The sequence below is a fragment of the Brachyhypopomus gauderio genome, chromosome 2 (genome assembly GCF_052324685.1).
Source record: "Brachyhypopomus gauderio isolate BG-103 chromosome 2, BGAUD_0.2, whole genome shotgun sequence".
NCBI classification, from domain to species: domain Eukaryota; kingdom Metazoa; phylum Chordata; class Actinopteri; order Gymnotiformes; family Hypopomidae; genus Brachyhypopomus; species Brachyhypopomus gauderio.
In genome coordinates, this window is record NC_135212.1 from 9,801,514 (window position 1) to 9,825,842 (window position 24,329).

Genomic DNA, 24,329 nt, shown 5'->3' on the forward strand with positions numbered 1-24,329 from the left:
AAACCCACATTCCTAGGGTCCTGTGTATCCTTCAGAAATCGAATGAACAGATGAAAGGTTTAGTCAAGCTGCCCCAGAAATAATTTTATATTGTAATAAAGTTCACGATGTTCAGTAGTGGCCATGGTTGTGAATTAAGCACCTCATTGTCGCACTGTACTGATTTGAGTAGCAACAGTCAGGGGGGGGGGGGGGGGGGGGGGGTTTATGCACTGTACATAAGGGACATAAAACAACTTCTACATGTGTGAACTGTCCAACAGCCTTGATGAATAACGTAGCCATTTTTGGCAACTCATATCCATGTGCACTTCAGAAACACGTAAAAAAGCCAAAATAGCAAACTTTGGGGAATTCTACCTGAAAAGTTTTTTAACTTAACATTACAAACAGTAGAATAATTAAAAACTGAACACTCTCGGGATACGTGTGAGATCTAACAGCGTGGTCAGGTGTGTGCCCTTGGTACGGCTCGATACGTAGGACAAACAGTCAGAATACCCGACTTTTAATGGTATAGCAGAGTCAAAAAGTGCACGGTCTTCATGGGTAATGCTCGACTTGTAGGCGCTGACAATCACCATATCAGTTCCACTCCACAACAGATTCTTGGAAGGCCTCTCTGTAGTGTGGCTCTCCGGTTAAAAAAATGCTAATGTGCCAAACCGTGAAAAAGAAGCCCATGGTGCCAGTTAGCATAAAAGTGTCTGCGAACTGTTAACTGGTGACCCTTGACCTACTTTTATTCCACTGAAAACATGGAAGATGACGACCCAAGCGCTAAATGTTCACTGTTCACTGTTCAGCAGGACGGCTGATGTTATAGTAGAGCTGATTGCCAGTATAAGAGTTCAGGTAGATTAGGCAGGATGCCTGCTGTAGTTACACACGTGCACTGTGAGATACATAATTTAAACTGATTTTGTCTGGGTTAATGTTGGTGTTTCTATGGGCCACCCTGACAGGTAAACACATCCAGTGTTTTGGGCTGCCCAGAAGAACTTTTGCAGAGATATTTTACAAATAATTATCATTGGGCTGCTCAATGGTGGAATAGTGGGCAGGATCGGAAAGAGACAAAATAACCAGAAGCAGTATGAAAAGTTCAGAAGTGCTTCAGTGCATATAATAAATTGACAAAAGCTTAATTTTTGTGTTTGATTTAGAATAATGTATTTGTGTTTATGTGTGTGTGTGTGTGTGTGTGTGTGTGTGTGTGTGTGTGTGTGTGTGTGTGTGTGTGTGTTATTTGAGGCTGGTCTGCTTGGGAAGTTTTGGTGGTAGAAGCAGTTCCTCTTCTTGGGGCCCGGGGCCCTTCATCACCATGCTGGCTCCCACCACAGCTGGGTAGCTGCGATTGCGCCTCAGGCCTTCGTTCAGGGGAGCGAAGGGAGACGACGCCCTGCGCAGCCCACCAAGAGGCCCCAGAATTGGGCTGGGCCGCCGGGTCCCTCCTGCACTTGTTCCAGATGCTCCCGGACTGGCCAGCCCAAGCCTCTTTAGCTTATCCACCAGGTTCAGATGGTACACGCTCACATCCGTCTGGCTTTCGCAGTCTTTCGCCTGCGCCCCAGACACCCCCGCCACCTCCTTAAGGATGGAGCGCGCTGGCTTCGAGGCCAGGAAGTTCTCGTAGGAGGGGCTTTTGAAAGAGAAGGCGCCGTCCTCGTCTGCCGCAGCACCGGCTGGGCTCGGGGTGCAGTTGGTCGGGGAGCAGGGAGGGGTGGAGGGCCTCTGGGGGTCCGGAGGGGGTCGAGGGAGCACGGAGGTGGAGAGGAGGACCCCGCCGCTCGCCCTGTCCCAACTCTGCGGCTGGTAGACGGCCGCGGAGATGCCCCGCTCCTGTAGGAGGCGCACCAACCCCAGGGAGGTGCTGAAGGTCTTGGTGGAGTCCCGCAGGTTTGTGAAGGACTGAGACTGGGAAAGGCTCAGGCGTCGCGGGGTGCAGGGCGTGGCCACGGGGGTGGGGCGGCGGCTCGGCGACATCACACAAGATGACATGGGGGCAGGATTCAGACTGGGCGTGGAGAAAAGAGTGCGGCATGAAAACAACAGAAACCCAGCAGAGATAAGGACTCTAGGTTCCTTATAGAACCAGAAGGGTGGAGAGGTGGTCTCACCTTGGTGTTACTCTGGTCAGCTCGTCAGATGGGTGGAGGATCTTACAGGTCGTGAAGGTGTAGGTGGAGCTCGTGTGGGCCATGCACTTACCCGGGTAGAACGCTGCAACACAAGCAAATGTAGCAGTTCATATTCAGCCTTCATTAAAATAACTGGATCAGACTGCACCTAATTCTCTTTTTGTGTATAGTTTACATACATATCTGTGCTTTAAAGGAGCAATATGTTCATTTCCAAGTGATCCTTATTTACTTTACAAAACATTATACCAACACCTTGTGGCCTGGATGTTTCAGCACATGACTACGCGAGAAAATTAAGGATTTCACAGATGTTCAGTGCTCTTCAGTCAGCCATTAAGGTAGGCTATTAGCTTAGCATGGCGGGCAAGCCTGGTGAGGCTACATTATAATTATAATGTAGTATAATCTATACTATAATCTGTGTGAACAGGTGGAACAACATCACCTGTAAATTCCATGGAGGCGTGACTTGTGCTGAGGCAGGGGGAGGGAGAGGCCGAGGAGGCGTGGCTAACGCTGGCAGGCACGCTGTGATTGGGTGTGGCGGTGGTAGGGAGGTTCTGAAAGTACTGCTCTCCCGGTTCATCCTCCTCGTAGTCGGCGTAGTGGTAGACTTCCTCCAGCTCCAGCTCCAGCGGACGGAAGCCCTTAGGGACCACACCGGGCCGCGCGTCCAGAATACCGCCCAGGTTAGGCTGGGCTAACTCCTGCCAATGCAGAAGAGTAGCAGAACCTGAGAGAGAGAGAGAGAGAGAGAGAGAGAGAGAGAGAGAGAGAGAGAGAGAGAGAGACAGACAGACAGACAGACAGAGAGAAAGACAGACAGACAGACAGAGAAAGAGAGAGAAAACAAACAGCTTATAATAATAGTGCTCCATATACAATATTATGTATTATCAACATTACAACATTACAATACATATAAAGATCACTGTGGTAACTGTACAAATGTTTTTGTATTGCATTATATTGCTTGAACTGCATTACTTCCTTTCACCAGCAGGTAGCAGTATACAATGTAAACAAATAACAGGTACCACATCTGAGGACATTTCATTTAGCAAAAACATAATAATAAAAATATTACTAATGGTCCTGGCATAGCAGCAGGGGCGTGGCCAGGGATGGGTTTTCGTGTCACCTTCTATTGGTTTGACGATCTGGAGCTTGTCGGGCAGATAGGGGCGGCTGGCCCACGAGCCCAGGGACATGATGCTTTCGGTGGGCACGAGGGCTCGGGCGTGGCGCCCCCCGTCCCGGACCCCCGGGGGATCTCTCTGCCGCCTCTCCCGCTCCTCCTCGAAGAAACGTCGCTCGCTCAGGCAGTTCTGCCTCCGTAGCGACAGTCTCCGCAGGGCCAGCTTCAGGTCCTCCGAGCCGGGCCGCTTCTCCAGGTCCTCACTAGCAGCAGAACGGGAATCACAGTCACACACGCAGAAACATCGGTCGCCACAACGCAGTGGGCAGGAAGAACGTCTTAATGTCTTAATGATGACGTTGTAGTTAATGATGACTACAGCTATGCAGACTGTTAGTGAAACATAGCTGCGAAATAAAAACATCTCTCAGGATGGAGAAGGTCTGGGGTCAAAATGAGAGGACGACGTCATGAGGATGTTATTAAAATTAGCGCCACAAACATTGTTAACAAGACTGCTGTATACGACTCAAACTATAGCATAATTTACACTGTAATTATGTAAGAGTTTAGCTATTAAAATCTGATTAATGGCCCTAGAGTCGAACACTGTGTTGAACATGTACCTGCTGTCTGTTGACTCCAGGAGAATGCTTTGAGCACGGTTGTCAAGGGTTGATATGTTGAAGCCACTGCTCTCAGAGGGGGCAGGGCTTAAAGAGGAGAGCATCTGATTGGACCCTGGAATATTAGCAGGAGGCGGAGCTGGCGAGCGCTGTCTGACTGATTGGTTAATGTTTTTAACTGTCTCAAACACACGTTTATGACGGACCCTGTAAACACATACAGAACACAGCAATAAACACCAGTATCATCTAATGAAAGGGTGTAAAAATAAGACTCCAACGGTTCTGATCTAGCCTGCCAATTAAAACTAGAATATTTTAAATTAAAAGTGTTGTGTTACAGTCTCTGTTAGTGGGGAAATAGAGCAACATCCTTAGAGCCAGGTTAAAAGCAACTGACAAAGCATTCAGGAACAGGGGGAGTGTGGGGTACTAAGGGCTCATACTTCTGCTCCTCCAGTTCAGGACAATCCTGATTCAGCTCCTTCCTCATGGAGCCCTCAATTTCAGCCGCCAGCGAGTCCTACCACACACACACACACACACACACACACACACACACACACACACACACACACACAGGGAGGGGACACAAAGACAAATACATGGACACACAAACATAAACACATATGTTACCAAAAATAGAGTGCCAAAAATAAAGATTTCAAGCGGTGTGTGTGTGCGTGTGAATATATGTGCATGTCTCCATATGTGCGTTCACCATTGGAAACAGTCCAAGAGGATTGTAGCGCCGTGGTGTTCCAGAGGACACAGTCCTGTTCCTCAGGTTCTTCAGCTCTTCCTGGGCTTCATGCAGCATCTCGATACACTCCAGATACTTCTCCTCCAGCTCCTGGAGCTGCGTGTGTGGTTGGAAATAAGACCAGAGGCTTTTTGCAGATGTATGAAATAAACAACGTTCAGCAAACATCATTCCACCGTGATACCATCAGGCGTTTCAGAGGAGTATCCAACATTTAGCACCTCATCAACATCTCATCAATATTTAGGGCACATGGACCTGTGGCTTAGTGGTTAGTCCCTCAGTGCTGCGCAGAAGGTCAAAAGGTCAAAAGATCACCGAATATGTGCTTGTGAGGTCAAACAGGTGCAGTACCTCAGCTGTGAGTTGTCTCTGGGCATCCTTAGCAGCTAGGAGATGCTGAGAGAGCTCCTCATTCTCCAGTGCACACTGCAAAACACACACACACACACACACAACTCTGTGAATTTAATTTGCTTCCTTCTCACAGTTTTGGATTTTTTTTGTAGGTCCATTATCTGTCTGAGAAAATGTGTGATGCACTTGATACACTCCAGCCTATGATGATAAGATGATGAGGCTTCCAGATGTGTGAACACTCTCTCTCTCACACACACACACACACACACACACACACACACACACACACACACACACACACACACACACACACACACACTCTGAATTCATTCACTCACAGTCTTGGCCTTTTTCTGCAGGTCCACTATCTGCGAGAGTAAATGTGTGATCTCCTCCTGCTGACGAGATGCATCCTCGGTTTTTCTGGCCAGCTCCTCTGCTATGGTGGAGATCTGGAGACTGGACTGCTCTGGGGTGTAATGGGGGAGGAGAGGTCGAAGCAGAAAGGTAGAGAGAGAGAATATTGCAGTTGTATTAAACAGCAAACTAAAGATACTGTATATACAGTTAGGCCCATGAATATTTGGACAGTGACTCAATCTTCATGATTTTGGCTCAGCGTGCCATCATATTGGATTTGAAATCAACAACTGAGATGCATTTGAAGTGTCGACTTTCTGGTTTAATTCAAGGGGTTGAACAAAACTATCTTAGGAAACAATTAGGATTTGCAACCATTTTTATACAAAGCCTCCTCATTTCAGGGGCTCAACAATGATTGGGAAAATTAATTAAATTATACTAAATGGTCATTTTAATACTGTGTTAAGAATCCTTCGCAGGCAATGACTGTCTGACATCTTTCTTTACATATCTGAAGTCTAGAGAGTGTTCTTTGGGTGGATGTTGTGAAGGGGGTTTTCTTTAAAAAAAAAAAGATCCTTTACTGTAGTCTTCCGTGGACTTCCAGGTTTATCGGTGCTCCTGAGCTCACCACTGCACCATTTTCCCCCAGAATGTACAAAACTGTTAACTTGGCCACACCAAACATTCCCGCCATCTCTCTGATGGATCTTTTTCTTCTTTTCTTCTTCTTTTCTTTTTTAATGATGGTGTGCTTCACTTCCATTGAGACCTCCTTTGACCGCATCTTGTGGCTTCACAGCAACTTGTAGGTTCATAAATTCCAAATGCAAATGCCACACATGGAATTAACTCCAGACATGTTCCCTGCTTAACTGATGATGGGTTAACGAGAAGAGCCCACACAGCCCATGGAGTAGCTCTCCAGATCACTGTCTTCTGACTCCCTGAAATGAGGCTCTGTAGTTGCAATTCCTAAACATTTCCTAAGGTGTAATGTTTTAAACCTGAAAGTCAGATTGTGTCACGGTCCAAATATTTATGGGCCTAACTGTGTGTGCAAAGTGCCTCTCAACTCACTGAGTTCCTTCACGCAGTCATTAACCAGCTGCTGTTCTTTCTCCTCATACGTCTCCGTCTCTGACCTAAGATGGCTCGCCTGCACGCGCACACACACGCACGCACACGCACACACACACACACATACACACACACACACACACACACTCAATAGTAAGGATTACTTGAGGATATTTAAGCCTGCTAGAACAGGTAAAACAATAGATGTGAAATATTATGGCCCCTTAGGGTTTATTGTTATCATGACAGACCATCTTTTCAGATCACCCTGTTAAAAAAGAAAAGATCACTGAATCACCTGTAATCCGAGAGATAGGTTCCCCTCAAGGTCTCGGAGTTTCCTCTACAGAGTGTGTGTGTGTGTGTGTGTGTGTGTGTGTGTGTGTGTGTGTGTGTGTGTGTGTGTGTGTGTGTGTGTGTGTACCTCTGATCTGAGAGAGAGGTTCCCCTCAAGGTCTCGGAGTTTCCTCTGCAGAATGCTGAGGGTGTGGGTGTGTGTGTGTGTGTGTGTGTGTGTGTATGCGTGTGTGTGTGTGTGTGTGTGTGTGTGTGTGTGTGTGTGTGTGTGTGTGTGTGTGTGTGTGTGTGTGTGTGTGTGTATGTGTGTGTGTAAGCGTGTGTGTATGTGTGTGTGCGTGTGTACCTCTGATCTAAGAGAGAGGTTCCCCTCAAGGTCTCTGAGTTTCCTCTGCAGAATGCTGAGGGTGTGGGTGTGGGTGTGTGTGTGTGTGTGTGTGTGTGTGTGTATATATGTGTGTATGTGTGTATACCTCTGATCTGAGAGAGATGTTCTCCTCCTCCAGGTCTCTGAGTTTCCTTTGCAGGACGCTGACGGAGGATCCACTCACCGCTGCTACTGTTACCCCGCTGTGCTGACCCCTGACCCAGGAAACACAACTTAGCAATTAAAATTTCAGTTTAATTTATAGCCTAATTTTATCACCCTGCATTGAGCAAAACTGGACAGTACTGCATACAATCTCACAGAATTTACAGTGAACACTGACTACACATATTACACCTTTTTCTCATTAATCCACATCCACTCACCTTTTAAAAATTGTTCATAAACAGTTTGCAAACATTTTAAAGTGTGATTATATCACTGACTGTTCACTTGAACAACACCACCACTATCAACAATAATAATAAAAATCTACTAAAACAACTTCTGACCAGCTCTTATTATAACGGCAGGGCTAGAGCAGACGACAGGGACTAGCTGATGAACCTAGAGGTTCTCGACCCAGTCCTGAGGAGTACCTCATCCAGGCCAGGTTTTAGATGTGATCCAGCTCCCCGTACACCTGGCGAAGGCTATCAAGGATCCCTGAGGACCACTGGACTAACCTGCATTTGTACAGGCCTGGACCGTTTGGTTAGGCTTCTTGCTAAACATTTTTAGGAATGTAAACATGAGCACCTTGCTAGCCCAGTTTGCGTTATGCCACCGCAATGAACTGTGGGATCTACCAAAGCAAGCAACTGCTGAAACGCAGACTGAAGAATGCTTCATAATGCTTGACTACTGCAGCTCACTACTTGCATGTCTTCCCATCGCTGCATCCTCTTCAATGGCTTCCAGTAGCTGCATACATCAGATCTAAAACCTCGATGCTTGCCTACAAAACCAAAAATGGACCAACCCCTCCCTACATGATGACCATGGTCAATGCCGGATCCGTACCTCGGCTTGAAACACCATGCTTAAAATTCTCCACAAGACTATTCTCTGTCCTGGCTCCAAGATTGTGGGGTGATCTTCCACTGGCTGTTCAGACCTTGCGGTCTTCAAAAGTAGACTGAAGACTCACTGTACTATCTAGGATAAATTCTGTGAGCAGATGGCAAAGCACTTTGTAATTCTCTCTGGATAAGAGCGTCTGCTAAATGCCCTAAATGTAAATGCCACAACTGGGAAGCTCAAAAGACAAAAACATTATGGGAAGATGAGGGCATTATGGGAAGATGTGGGCATTATGGGAAGGAGATCAGACTGACGTGGGAGATGTCTCCTCCTCGCTCTCTTCCACTGCGCTGGTGTAGATCTGCAGAAGTTCATCCTTTAGGTTCAGCTCATGATGTAACTGAGTAACCTGATAGAGAGAAAAAGAGAGAGAGAGAGAGAGAGAGAGAAGGAGAGAGAGGAGAGAGAGAGAGGGGTAGAATGCAAATATGTTTAATATAGTAAAAACCAATATCAATAATAAGGTTATCAGGTCTTGTTTTACTCTAAACAATAAATGTCTTATTATCATGCTAGACAAGATTTATAATAATCAGTTAACAACGCCACTGATTCACTCAATCCAATGTTTTAGCACTATTTGATCCTGACCCAATGCCTACTGCAGCCAGGAGAAGGCCGCCTCCCCGTTTCAGGGAGCGCTGGATTGTGATTGGCCAGCCCGCCTCACCTCCTCTCTGATGCTGTCCACCTGCTCCTCCAGGTATTCGTTCTGCTCGGTCAGGACCCGGTTCTTCTTCAGGAGGGACTGGCCAATCCGGGCCGCCAGCTCCAGGTCTCGCTCTTTCTGTACGGATCATGCAAATTTAGACTCACTGCGGGGGGTGGATGTACAAGTAGTTAATTACATTACTGGAATTACTGTACAAGTAATTAATTACATTCCTGGAATTAATTACAACAATCCCTAGAGACGGTACAATCTAACGCATTAATAGTCATCATGTCAGAAAGAAAAAGTGACTTAGGAAGTGTGTCTTGTTTGAGGTATGTTTAAATGTTTCCATATGCTTTTAGAACTAATAGAGACTGATATCGTCTGAACTACACAGTTCTAGGTAACTACTGTCCATTTAGATGCTCTAATAAAGCTTTATTCAACATCCAGCAGCTCAGAAACCATGCACAAGTTGCCTCATTAAATAAACAACAATCATCATATATAAACAAACAAACAAATTCAGCATCAACAAGTGCTATCTGATTGGAGGGGACGGTTACCATGGCAGCTCACCTCCTCCAGAAGTCTGGTGACGGCGTCGATGTCATTGTAGGTCTTAGTCATCTGGCCTACTCTCTCTGCACATAGCACTACGGGTAGCACAGAGGGACACACTAAAGAGCAGGCGACGACAACCTTCTCATCTCCTGTTTCCAAAAATCAAAGCTACATCAGTATGAAGCAGTGCAGTTCAATACAGTGAGCATTAAAGAATGTTATAATGCGTTATGAACGTAAGTGTAAAATTAAAGTGCAAAATGTCACTAGTGAGGATGAAATTATCCCAGTGTTGTTCAGCGTCTGCCACAGTGAGCCGATTTGCTAGACTGGTACCCTGTCAGCTGAAACGCACTATGCCCCAGATTACATTATCCTCCTAACACCAACATCACCACGGCCACCATGGTGACGTTACCTAGCAACTCGCATCCACAGTCAGCCAGAGTCACAAAGTCATATCGGCTAACACATCACAATAGTGAATACACACACACACACAACCCCTTTCAGAAGGCATGATCCCACAAGCACATCACAGTCGCATCACCTTCGTTCACAAACACAGAACACACACTTTTCCTGGTCCTCTGATATGACGGTGTTTATTACCCAAAGGAAGGTGTAAGGACAGGGAACAATTGTGCTTTGAGCCTCACTATTGAGGGGATTGTGTCCACAGTGAGGGACGAACAGGAAGCTGCAGCATTATGTGGGTGCTGGGAGACGCTGGGAAACTCAGGAACCAAAGGGTGCAGGTCTCTGGGAGCAGGTGGGAAGGTTTTCAGCGCGACACGTGAACAAAACTGGCTTTGTCTGTATCCTTTTCCGTTGTCAAAGCAAAATGTCCAGCAAAACATGTGTCTCAAATACTGGACTTATCTCCACTCTCTGGGTGAGTAAAATGGGTTAAGGAAACTGGAAAGACATTAAGGTTACTGCACAGTGCTGCAGCTTTAACATCAGTCTATGTACACACACACACACACACAGTGTATATGTTCTTATGTCTGTCAGACCTAAGGCAACATGCATCAGTCGAAGACTAGACGCGAAAGAGACCGACAACCCAGTCAGCTCAGAACTCAGACACCAGCCTACACACAGCACACACTATATTACTGCTTAGGCCAAATGCAATAAATATTCACCACAAACACTTTTAATAAGCTTGAAGAGGTCCTCAAATAACCCCAGACTATATCTAAACACACGCAGACATTACCGTTGCCGCTCTGCTCACAGAGACGCTCCGGCTCAGAGCGGTCACTCCCAACGCTCACGTGCCTCCTCCCTCTCTCTTGCCCCATCCTGCCTGGTTGCCGTGGTGAAAGAGGGCCGGAGCCCTCGGTCGTCATGCTACAAGAGCGGGAGGTAGCTAAGGATATGCCAGCAACGCTGCAAGTCAACGCTACCAGACTGCTATTGCAACCAAGGCACAGAGAGAGAGAGAGAGAGAGAGAGAGAGAGAGAGAGAGAGAGAGAGAGAGAGAGAGAGAAACAAACACAGCAGTAGAGTGATGCTGGGAGGAGGGACAGAGAAGGAGAGGAAGAGAGAGAGACAGAGAGAGGCAGAGAGAGAGATACAGACAGAGACAGAAAGAGACAGAAGCACAGAAGACAGTGAGACACACATGTGAGAGATTTTCCTTTAATCTTTTTTTTATATCTATCTTTTTTATGACTTCAAAAGCAGAACTTGTTGTGCGAGGGCACTGTCCAATCGCAGATGCCAGTCACCGGCCTCTCGTAGAGAACATTACGCCTCTACTCGGAAAAGGACCACCTCCTACTCGCAGGGAAGGAGGACAAGATTTAAACCTGATCACCAGACTTAATACAATCATAAGATGAGCCTCAGCTCATTAACAAAGACGTCACATGATCTCAATCTATTAGCTTGAATGTGGATCCAGTCTATCAAAACAAAGACATAAATCCACAACAATGTCTTTAGTACAGTTAGTTTTGTAGCATAAATAAGTGAATTCAAACCAAGTCAGTGAATTCAAACTAAGCAATTCCTTAATTCGGTTACAGGCTCTCACTGGTTACAAATTTCTTTAAAATAAAATGTGCCATATTTTGTCAATTGTGATTTTTACACCCCAATCGAAATTTGTCCTCCGCTTTTAACCCATCTGTGCAGTTAGAACACACACACACACTAGTGATTACTAGGGGGCTGTGGATCACACGTGCCCAGAGCGATGGGCAGCCCTAGCCCGGTGCCCGGGGAGCAGTTGGGGTTAGGTGCCTTGCTCAAGGGCACCTCAGTCATGGCCTCAGGTCTGGGAATTGAACCCACGGCCCTCTGGTCACAAGACCAGTTCCCTACCACCAGGCCATGACTGCCCCACATCTTTTTTTAACATCTCTACACCTCTCGAGCGTCCCATCACACAGCTAGATGGGCTGCACTAGGACCTGGGGGGCAGCTGACGAAGGCCAACCTCCTTCCATGTAGTCACATGACCACACGCTTCACACAACATAAGAAAACAGACTGGAAACAGAATGTCTCACACACACACACACACTCAGCAGTGGGTTGAAATCTATTTCCGTGGTTGCGTTTGCGTCATGAGGAAGAGGATGATCATGGTTCTGGCTTCACTGATGCCTACAACTGACTAAGGCTGAACGATTTTGGAAAATAATCTAATTGCAATTTTTTATCTATAAATTGCGATTGCGATTTAAAATCGCGATATTTTCCCACTGTTTTCAGGAAACTCTGTTTCGGCATTTCTTATACAGCTCAGATTCAGGGTTGGCAAGTTTTCAAGATCGCTTGGAGTGAGACTTGAACCTGGAGTGGGTGGCGAACGTAATTTGTTATTGGGGGGGGTAAAAATGGACTAAATTTAAGTATTATTATTATATCGTGATCGATCGATCGCCTGTGGTTGGCGCCAGAGCGAACTAGTAACTTTTTAGTCCAAGACGCTCAATGCGTGAGAGTTGGCAACCCTGCGGGTATAGCAACTTGGCTAAAATATGTGCGTGAGGGCATTTGGTAGCGCATATTCAGTGTGTTTAACAAAGCCATGAAGCCGGGCTTGTTCACTATATTAATGGACATCATCTTTCACTATGACCTCCGTTACTTCCCGAGTTATTTCAGCGTGCCGCTTCGAATTATATCCATAAGGAGTTACACTTTCAAACGGTTCGGTCAGTGAACCCTGTCTGCTGGACCGCGGTCAAGCTATGCGCGCTTTTGCGATTCATCCGTGCTTTAAATCTTATTGCGCCTATATGCGTGATTTTACGGTATTTCGCTGCTCACCGCATACTAAAGCTGTATAAGCGCAGAGAAACACTTTTGCGTATTTGAAGATGGAGCACTGGTCGTTGGCATTTTAGCCTTACAAATATCATACGAGGCTTTGTGGTGTTTTTTTTAAATGCTGAAGAAGGTTTGTAGTGTTTCCTCGCGTCGTAGCGACAGTAGCAAGGCACGTTTTAAGGCTAAGATATACTTGCTGTTAACTACGCGTTCGCGTACGCATCATGGCTGCTTCGCGTATCCTGCGTCGGTTTGGCGCGTAGGTCTTGCACGTCCTCCAATAAGGCTGGAACATACTTGCTGTTTGCCCATGCGTTCGTGTACACAACCGGCTGCGTTGTGAACGTTACTGAGAACATACTAGCCTATGTGCAACGCGTGAAACTGGAGGCATCCACTAGAGGGCAGAACGTAGAAAGGGCTTCGGTATTTTAACGATGCAAACATGGCAACACTCGAGGAGATTAGCCTTTGGGTAATTTTACGGTCACGGCAGAAAAAACGACGACAGCGATCCCTTCGTAGGTGGTATGTAAGGCCGTTAAATCAAAGACGTGGTGAGAATGGCGAATTTGTGTCGTTGGATATCGTTGTGTCCATTTTGATGCTGGTTAGCGGCTACACTGCCCCTAGCGGTTTTGTGTGTATTGCACCTCGCGTACGCGTCGCGTTAACTTTTGGAGGACGTGCAAGACCTACGCGCCAAACCGACGCAGGATACGCGAAGCAGCCATGATGCGTACGCGTACGCGTAGTTAACAGCAAGTATGTTTTAGCCTATAGTTAACGCGACGCGTACGCGAACGTTGTCTACGCGAGCGCATAGGCCCTTTTCACAACAAAACGGAAATACGTCACCGCCGGGTAAAACAAGTTCCGGTACTCGCAGAAGATAGTTGTTGTCAATTCACCTCAGCATGGAGCGTGTGTTTACTTCATCCCTGTCGTCGCTGCCGAGACTGAATTTTAAATACGTTTCCAGTATCGTTGGAGAACATTCAACAACGAACGGTTCCAAGTTAAATAGAGGCTACAAATTGTTTGTAGAATATTTTATTCACTTATACCAGGGTAAGCTAACACCAGCTAGCACTAGCTAGGTAACTAACTATTATTTAAGGTATAGCTGGTTCCATTAGTCATCCTACGGAGTGGTAAAACAGTCTATATTATTATGTTATATATTATAATAATACATATTATACTGACAGCTTTAGTTAACAATATCTAGCTAGGTTAAGCTGGGCGTACACTGTGCGATTTTTGGCCCATTTTCAGCCGATTTTTCACTCGTGCGACTATTTTTGCGATCGGGCTGAGTTTCGGCTCAATCGCGTGTCGTGCATCGTATAGTTTACACAGGTAAACGAGGAGCGATTCACACCTCACGACCAACTCCCGATCAGAAATCGCAGCGTCGCAAGAATATCAAACATGTTTGAAATTCAAATTGCTCCTCGTGAGAGTATTGCACTGTTGAAGCAGCTCCACGAGCCGACTCTCCCTGCGATTTAGTCGTACAGTTTGAGCTGGAGCTGAGTACACGATTTAAAATACTGTACAGCGTACGCCCAGCTTTAGCAAGCCAAGGGACGTCAGCTATTGATTGTTTGGTTTACATCAGTATCAATAAAGTTCATGACACACCAAGTTATTACGTGTTATTGTTTATTCAGTGTCCAATATAGTCGACAGCAAAGTGATGGTCAGAGCTGGATGCTACCGAGCAGAGCTGGATGCTAGCGGATCACAACTAGTTTCAGAGCCGTTTCAGTGGAACAGTTGCTGTCCGCATTTGAAAGAGCAAACTCTCGACTAGTAGATGTTCGTGGTGTACTGCCAGCCGAGAGCTTGCTCTTTTCTAGCTAGATGCTATCGGATCACGGCTAGAAGCTAGCGAACCGGGGCTAGAAGCTATCGGATCACGGATAGAAGCTATCGGATCATGGCTAGAAGCTAGCGAACCGGGGCTAGAAGCTATCGGATCACGGATAGAAGCTAGTGAACCGGGGCTAGAAGCTAGCGAACCGGGGCTAGAAGCTAGCGAACCGGGGCTAGATGCTAGCGAACCGGGGCTAGATGCTAGCGAACCGGGGCTAGAAGCTATCGGATCACGGCTAGAAGCTACCGAACCAGGGCTAGAAGCTATCGGATGACGGCTAGAAGCTACCGAACCGGGGCTAGAAGCTACCGAACCGGGGCTAGAAGCTATCGGATGACGGCTAGAAGCTAGCGAACCGGAGCTAAAAGCTAGCGAACCGGAGCTAAAAGCTAGCGAACCGGAGCTAAAAGCTAGCGGACCGGAGCTAAAAGCTAGCGGACCGGGGCTAGATGCTATCGGACCGGGGCTAGAAGCTAGCGAACCGGGGCTAGATGCTAGCGGGTAACAGCTAGATGCTAGGGGACGTACGTGTACTCCCAGCCGAGAGCTTGATCTTTCAAACGCGGACAGCAACTGTTCCACTGAAACCGGCTGGGAACAGTAACAGTACCGGGGACAGTAACAGTACTGGGAACAGTAACAGTACCGGGGACAGTAACAGTACTGGGAACAGTAACAGGGAACAGCACCAACTTTTAGCCGCGAGCTTCCTGCTATGTAGTCTGCAGCAGTGAAATGCTGGCTACACACAAAGATGCTCCGTATCACAAAGTTTTCCCCTTCATCCCTCCTAATTGCACAAACCCATTTTCTTTTCTGCTCGTCGTCAGCCGGAAAACCATAGAAACTGAGATACGACTGTTTTTGCTTCGAGATCGAGCAGCCTGGTGCACTGCAAAAGCTCTTGTTATTGGACTCTGCCATTGTTTAATGTGTAACGGAAGTAACTTTACCCTGCAACGAGAGCTTCCGGAAGAAAAAATGCGGAAGTGTGAAAAGGGCCTATGGGCAAACAGCAAGTATGTTTCCAGTATGTTTCCAGCCTAACACAGTACCTGACATTGAGCAGCATCTTTTTAAAAGCCAAAGTAATTTCACACAACTGATGTGCCCCTCTTTGGTATTAGATTTTCAGTTGTTTCAGCTTCTGTCGAGCCTGAAGCCATGGGGGCGTCGCCCCCTCAGGCGAGGTGTCCCGCCCCCTCAATGTAAAAAATAAGACCCATTTATTTTACAACAATCGCTACATGGTGCCCCCTCGGCTGCTCAACAATCGTTACACGCACCCCCCCCCCCCCCCCCCCATGCTCAACAACTCACATTCGCTACCCCCCCCCCCCCCCCCCCCCCCCCGCTCAACATCCTAAATTGCTATTCTTATTTACTCACTTGCCGTTCATTTGTGAACAATCACGAATGTGAAAGTTAGTTCATAATAAACCAGTTTTCATCTTGCTAATGCTAGTAACTAGTTTCCTTTAGTCATCGTACAAAATCTGACTGTTTCTGTTTACACGAACACTGTTAAGTTTATCTAATCTAGGTGTCTAAGTAAGTCACGGTAAAAACTGATGTTAGAAGACGAGCGGTTAGTTAAACAGAGTACAGATGTATTAAATACTTATGTATGTTGTGTTCTTCATATTGGACATAAACTGTTAAATTAATTATAATGTGTAATGGTTGTGCTGTTCGGTACCGCATGGACACGTCGAGGGGGGTTATTCAGTAGTGTGTGCATGTAACGGCCATGATTCTCATTAACCAGTTCACTGAAAAACTTCACAACTAATATTATATAATGCTATTTATATTTTTCCATCCATCTATAGATGCATATCATGGTTTTGAAAAAAGGACAGACGCATTCAGTTGTGCAGTGCACTACATGTTGCAGTAAATACCACTGTCCATTCTGCACACCTGAAGTGTACCGTCCTAACGAAAAAAGTAATTTTTATTAAAGGTAAAAAAAATGAAATAGTACATATTTAAGAAATGTACTGTACTTTATTATGTTGGCAATCACAGATCATTATTCCTGTCCACTTTTACATTTTCTTGTAAACTTAAAAAATGTGCATTGTGTTATTTAAATAACATTTAAAGAACATTTTGATCTTTAAACGGTAAAAGTCTTCAGGGTGAATTTATTGGATTTATATTTCCTGGTCGGAAAACGTAAGCGACACGTAGGAGGAGTTGGATTAGATGCAGCTCCGCCCACCCCCTGGACCGACCAAAAGAAACTATGGACAGTGGGAGGAGTTGGATCTAGATCTAGCTCCACCCACTGGACTTTTGCTTCTGCAGCGACGGGTACTTGCTTCTTTGGGGTAATGTGTATAAGCAGGGGGTTGAAACCATAACGAGATCAGGGGTTTGAAACCATAACGAGATCAGAGTGCAGGACTAGCTAGAGGAAGATAGAAGGGAACTACCTTCATTAATGTTTACTCTTCATCTCCAATCATTCATATTCTCATTATCTCCATTCATACGTGTATTATAACAGATCATCTCCATTCATACGTGTATTATAACAGATCATCTCCATTCATACGTGTATTATAACAAATCATCTCCATTCATACGTGTATTATAACAGATCATCTCCATTCATACGTGTATTATAACAGATCATCTCCATTCATTCATATATTATAACAGATCATCTCCAGTCAATCATATATTGACAGATCTTCATACACATTCATTGTGATGGATCATCTCCCTTCATAACAGTCCTACTCTAAGCAGCCATTGTTGTTTACGCTGTAATGTAAGCAGATGCACTCAGATCAAATATGCTTAGTGTGCACAGGGGACTGTGGAGAGAACAGAACCTGATTTACCATGAGAAGGAAGAGCAGGAGGACACACACAAACACACACACACATCCACACACACACAAGCACACAAGCACACGCACCCATACACACACACACACACACACACACACACGCACCCACCCACACACACACACAAGCACACATACTCACACACACGCACCCACCCACACACACACACACACACACACACACACACACACACACACACAAGCACACACACACACTGACACAAGCACACACAATGACACACACGCACACACATATGTCTGGAATTCATATAATAGAGCAATATATGACATACCTGCTGCGCAATCCGGACACCATAAGATATTACTATGACAACACATATGGTAATCTGACCTGACCTAGACAATGACCAACCAAAACATGTGTGTCCCTCACGTCAACGTGCGTGTCTCTCATCCCCAACATCAACATGCGTATATCAGTCAGCCCTCACGTCAACGTGCGTGTCCCTCACACCTCACATCAACGTGTGACAATCAAGCTTCACATCAATGTGTGCGTCCCTCTCCCCTCACGTCAACGTGTCCTTCACGTCAACATGCGTCTCTCACCCCTCACGTCAACGTGTCCTTCACGTCAACATGCATGTCCCTCACCCCTCACGTCAACGTGTCCTTCACGTCAACGTGTCCTTCACGTCAACATGCATGTCCCTCACCCCTCACGTCAACGTGTCCTTCACGTCAACGTGTCCTTCACGTCAACATGCATGTCCCTCACCCCTCACGTCAACGTGTCCTTCACGTCAACATGCGTGTCCCTCACGTCAACGTGTCCTTCACGTCAACGTGTCCTTCACGTCAACATGCATGTCCCTCACCCCTCACGTCAACGTGTCCTTCACGTCAACGTGTCCTTCACGTCAACATGCATGTCCCTCACCCCCCACGTCAACGTGTCCTTCACGTCAACATGCGTGTCCCTCTCCCCTCACATCAACGTGTCCTTCACGTCAACATGCGTGTCCCTCACCCCTCACGTCAACGTGTCCTTCACGTCAACATGCGTTTCCCTCACCCCTCACGTCAACGTGTCCTTCACGTCAACATGCGTGTCCCTCACCCCTCACGTCAACGTGTCCTTCACGTCAACGTGTCCTGCACGTCAACATGCGTGTCCCTCACGCTTCACATCAACGTGTCCTTCACGTCAACATGCATGTCCCTCACCCCTCACGTCAACATGTCCTTCACGTCAACATGCGTGTCCCTCTCCCCTCACATCAACGTGTCCTTCACGTCAACATGCGGGTCCCTCTCCCCTCACATCAACGTGTCCTTCACGTCAACATGCGTGTCCCTCTCCCCTCACGTCAACGTGTCCTTCACGTCAACATGCGTGTCCCTCACCCCTCACGTCAACGTGTCCTTCACATCAACATGCGTGTCCCTCTCCCCTCACATCAATGTGTCCTTCACGTCAACATGTGTGTCCCTCACCCCTCACATCAACGTGTCCTTCACGTCAACATGCATGTCCCTCACCCCTCACGTCAACGTGTCCTTCACGTCAACGTGTCCTTCACGTCAACATGCGTGTCCCTCTCCCCTCACATCAATGTGTCCTTCACGTCAACATGCGTGTCTCTCACCCCTCACATCAACGTGTCCTTCACGTCAACATGCGTGTCCCTCACGCTTCACATCAACGTGTCCTTCACATCAACGTGTCCTTCATGTCAACATGCGTGTCCCTCTCCCCTCACATCAACGTGTCCTTCACATCAATATGCGTGTCCCTCTCCCCTCACATTAACGTGTCCTTCACGTTAACATGCGTGTCCCTCACCCCTCACGTCAACATGTCCTTTACGTCAACATGTGTGTCCCTCACGCTTCACATCAACGTGTCCTTCACGTCAACATGTGTGTCCCTCACGCTTCACATCAACGTGTCCTTCACGTCAACATGCGTGTCCCTCTCTCCTTACATCATACCATTTACTTTCACTTTATTTCACTTTACATTTTAGGTGGTTAGGACATTGCCAATGCCAACAGACACCATCATAGAGCGTTTCCAAACTCATTACACTCAACAATCGAATCCAATCATGCCTCTGGGCCCCTGAGGTAAACGGTAAATGAGGGGCGGTTAGAGCACTCAAAGTGTCAGAGAAGCAATACTAGCATCGACCGCCTGGTGACAACAGCACGTGAGGAGTGTTGAGCCGTGAGGCCGTGGCCCTCCGGCGGGAGGAAGACATGGTGACGGCGTGGATTATCTTTGAAAACCCCTCGAATCTAAAAATACACTTGAAATGTGGCACAGTTGGATTCACATCATGTAATAATTGGTCAGTTCCATGCTACACCTAGCTCTCATCACAGAGAACCCAACTAGAAGTGTGAAAAAGGCCTTCAGAAACAAACAAACACACAACCCCCACGCACCCAGTTTCTGTAACTCCACACCAAGACAAGACAGACCAAAATCCTCCTCTCAGAGAGAACTCAAGGAGAAAAGACCATTACCCTCTGATCTAAGACCATTTTAGTGCTTTCTAACTGTGATTGCGAACACCATGCATGTGGGACAAGCTGATTTTAGATCAGCTTAAAAAAGGAGCTTCAATCCTGGCGTCTTAAATGACAAAACCAGACAGAGATGTGACAATGTGACAGAAAGCCAGGTAATTTAAACGCACACATGCTCCTCGTGTGAACGCACGTCAGTCACTTACAGAAGTAGTTGAGGGTCTCCTCGATCTGCTCAGAGGTCAGGTCGATGTGCGTGTCTGGAGCAATGATAGGCGTGTGTAGCCAGTCGTCGTGGTCATAGCCGTACACGCAGTCCGCCCTCAGCCTGTAGATGGGGAGGTCTTCCTCCAGAAGACTGATAATCTCCACCTCAGGGAGCTCGGTGCTGTTACACACATCTGCAGAGAGAGAGAGAAAGAGGTGAAGTGTGTGTGTGCAAGGCAGGAAAGGAAGTGAGAGAGAGAGAGTGAATGAGAGCAAGGGAGAAGGAGAGAGACAAAAATGAGAAACAGAGAAGAAGGGGTGTGAAAGAAAGGGTGTGAGAGAATTGGGGGAACAGGAAGAGACAGAACCAGAAGGATGAAGAGAATGAGGGAGACACAAGGATAGAGAGAGAAATCAGGATGAGAGCGAGAGAGAGAGAGAGAGAGAGAGATGAGGAGAGAGAGAGAGCAGGAAGCAGCAGTGGGAATAGGGGACAACGGTAACAAGATGGGGAGTGAGTGAGAAGTAGAGGGAGCAAAACCACTAAATGGGGGAGGGGAGTCTCATGTTTCAATCTGGTTTCAAACATTTTTCCAACTAAGCAGTAAGATAGTACGTGACAAATATCACGTAACAGCAAAGGTTTGTCTATCTCTCGTGCAGCACTGCAGTCAGGGACTTAATTTATACAATAGGAGAGAGCACCCCCTAGAGGTATGTTTTGAAACAAAAGGCACTGCAAAATAATTTAATAGCATTAAATTGATGTTTAGATATGTGCTAAACATCACAGAGACATCCACCATACAATAACAGCAGACTTTGGAGGTACAAACCAATGAAAATGAGGCTCACCACACTCATCAGCCTAACTAGTGAACAGAATGACAGAGCTCCTGAATCAAACTCACAGTGAACAAGATTAACGTAACATATGTAAGGTTAAAATTGGATAACTTCCATTCACTGATTAATCGTACAGACTTTGCCGACATAGAATATAATTAGAGTTGCAAAAGGTATCAATTTGATTCTATAAAATTTCTTGCATCCGATACAGAATATAGCAAGAGGAGCTAAATCAGTAGGTCATCTGGCTCGAGCAATGAGAGGACAGTAACCTAGCTAGCCAAGTAGCACGGCTATGACAAAAAAACTAAAGACATTCTGTCTCGTCCACAAGTTGCAGCAAAAACAGGATCAAGGAGTCAAGTCTTTATCGCTGATGAAGACAGCCTGCCAACAGATAAGACAAAACCAGTATGGATTTGTTTGTAGGAGGAGCTCTAAATATCTCCACTGCAATTCGGGCAAGACAAGCAACATGGCTAATCATGTGACCAAAAAGTACTCTGACCTCTACAAGGAGCTGAAAAGACAACAGAGAAGCACAGGAAAGGGTTACAGTGGAAATTTCTTAAGTGAATGCCGAAATGTTCCATTGAGGATTTAGCAGTTTTTCAGATAAGCTGATAATTCATCTTTGCTATATGAGCTCATAATGTAACTTCATACAGTCAAGTCACCATTACATATCTGTTAAACAGACACAGAAAATATGGCTGACTCCAGAGACACCCAGGCTAAACACAGCAGTCCAGGGAGAATAAGACAGAAGCCCACATAGACACACTGGACCTTAAACAGAAAAAGAAACTTCCTAATGTAATTTCAGATGAAGACATTTATTTTGTCCTTTATATAGTCATTTTACTTGCTTTATTTGGCAAGGTTCTGTTGAGCAAATTTGCAGCAAGACGTTTGTGTTCAATCCAATAAACAATTTATGTTCAGACAATTTTTGTGGGTTTTTATGCCAAGGTATCATTTTGGTATTGATAACTCTGGTTGTGATGCTACATATGGTATTGATATCGAAGTTGAAATTCTGGTGAATAGAATACAACAGAATAGACCAAATGACTAAAATCAGAAGGTTATGGCTGGTAGAAACTGCATTTGGTCAGCTTTGCTGCAGTATGTTAGTGTGTAAAGTGTTATTGCGTGTATGGTTACACTACAACACACACCTGTGATGGTTTCAGCGTCCCGGTAACTAGTGTGTGGAGGCAGGGCTGAAGCTTCTATGGTTCCTTTGCCTACATACTGCTCCTCCAGTAAGGGGCCAGTGTGCACGGGTTCAGCTGGAGATGCTTGCGACCGCTCAGAATCCAACTGGTCCAGCTTGGCAGCTTCTCACAGAGTACCTGCCATAGAATACCACCCCTCCTGATACCTGAGAGAAAGAGAGAGAGAGAGAGAGAGAGAGAGAGAGAGAGAGAGAGAGAGAGAGAACATACCGTTGACTAAATAGGTACCAGCAATTAGATTTTACGTTAAAGTCGTTTTACAACCATATTTGTACACTTCTGGTAGACCTTAAACATTTCTCGCAGTTCCTTAACTATAAACAAACCCTCTCGGTAAACAGTAAACAGAAACATCTGGGTGCAAGTTACTAATTCAGCAGTAATTATGCTTTATTCCATAATATGCATACACTCAACAGCAAAATATTGAACTATCATGATATTCATCATGCTGGTGCGGTTGGTTGGCCATCATTTCTGGGTCTGCCCATGCGTCATGACGCCGCTTCTCAATGCTGCGGTTCACCTTTCGTCAACAAACCCATTTACAGCGTGGCAATAAAACCCCGAATTTACAATATGATTGTACAAGACTGTCGTATTGTAAGCAATTTATATTCTGTTCGCAATTCTGGTTGTCAAACCTTACAGAAAGCCGCTTACAAAAAGTCCAATGGTTTCGTCGAGTCCAGTGATGGTAGCTTCTCTCCGAACAGAAGACGTTACGTTGACGAGAGGAACGGAGAAACGGGATAAATGTGGAGGATGCCCAGGTCGGTATTAGTGCACCCTGCTGAGAATATGCCTCTAATTCGCCAAAGTCAACGAGGTGACCGCTTGCGGAGTTGTCTCAAAATCTGGAAGCGATTTGATCAATTCCGAGAGAAGGCGTGAAATCTCCGGTAAAACGTCTTCTCGGTTCTCCGTCACACTTTGGAGGTACCTGGTCCGTAATCCATGCCCCTCTCTCTCTCCACTGCCCAGCCCTCTTTCTCTCGTCTCCGTTCAGGCCAAATTACAGCGCATCGGTCCACCGGGCGTGACGTCACTCCTCGATCACCGGGCGTGACGTCACTCCCCGGAGCCCTGCGCGTTCCTTGACGCTCCGGGTTCTGCAATCTGCACCGAAAGACGTGCGCGCGCTTTCGCAGATGCCAGTGAGCTCACGTGATAGCAGCTTTTGGTTACAATTATACCAGCAATTATAGAAGCACAGTTGGTATTGATGTCCTTAAAAAACATCCTGCACAAATATTTGTTGAGCTCAGTATTCCTCGCGCGCACACACACACACACACACACACACATACAAAAAGGCTTTGTGCTTTCACTCAGAATGTGCTCAGGGAGACGAGGAGTCTGCCATCCAACTGCCCACCAATGACACACCAAGTCACAGGCACACGACAAAGGAGGGGGAAATACACACACCAACCAAAGTAAACACAGTCAGCAGCACGAGGAGTTGCACAAACACGAGCGTGTCCTTGTGGATTGGTAAAGTACCACCACTAGATGGCGATATTTCCATAGACAAGGTCGGCGTTAAAGCAGAAGCGCCCTCGGTCCTACGTTAGGCCTCAGGAGTTGTCACGTCACGGTTTTTAAACTTTGGAGCACGCGGTGGAGTTCTTCACGCGCTTCTTCACGTGCACCTGCCTTACTTCCATCTCCCCGTATGCACGTAGATGGCACGCGAGGACCTTTTTAGTTGGAGAAGAGCACGTGATTACTGAAACCCAGAGCAAACCTGCTGTGAAGTGATTCAGGTCTGAGTCACGTGTTCGGCCACGGCGTATGAACATCAAAGCAAACCTTTACGCTGACTAATATACATTTTGTCAAAATCTAAAATTACAGTTACACACCTCAGGCTAGGATGTTAAACCCTTTTTAAAACCCCGTTAACACACAAACAGGTTCAGGTAACCCTCGTGATGTTAGACACTGATTTACATTACGTATACAGTTAGAAATATTCAACCCACTCAACTCCAAAGACATTATAGAGATGTGGATGAAAGACTGACAATAAATGACAAAATAACCTAATTAAACAAC

The 24,329-nt window shown here is 46.2% G+C and overlaps 1 protein-coding gene across 3 annotated transcripts; it reads right to left on the reverse strand.

Annotated features, from left to right (window-relative positions):
• Positions 1-1,173: 1,173 nt before the first annotated feature.
• On the reverse strand, positions 1,174-22,374 carry trak1b (trafficking protein, kinesin binding 1b). 3 transcript variants are annotated; one of them, XM_076986378.1, is made up of 16 exons: positions 22,209-22,374; positions 20,178-20,372; positions 9,456-9,532; positions 8,892-9,008; positions 8,476-8,570; positions 7,245-7,353; positions 6,475-6,553; positions 5,370-5,500; positions 5,026-5,100; positions 4,630-4,767; positions 4,355-4,431; positions 3,909-4,115; positions 3,286-3,545; positions 2,590-2,877; positions 2,121-2,223; positions 1,174-2,017 (listed from the first exon to the last, which is right to left on the reverse strand). In XM_076986378.1, exons 3-16 carry the CDS (start codon positions 9,504-9,506, stop codon positions 1,246-1,248), a joined length of 2,502 nt encoding a protein of 833 aa, XP_076842493.1. In that variant the 5' UTR covers positions 9,507-9,532; positions 20,178-20,372; positions 22,209-22,374; the 3' UTR covers positions 1,174-1,245. The 3 variants fall into 3 exon arrangements, with proteins under 3 accessions (XP_076842493.1, XP_076842485.1, XP_076842479.1); XM_076986370.1 differs by lacking the exon at positions 22,209-22,374 and having other exon boundaries at positions 9,443-9,532; positions 20,178-20,217; XM_076986364.1 differs by lacking the exons at positions 20,178-20,372; positions 22,209-22,374 and adding an exon at positions 10,666-12,876.
• Between the last annotated feature and the right edge of the window lie 1,955 nt (positions 22,375-24,329).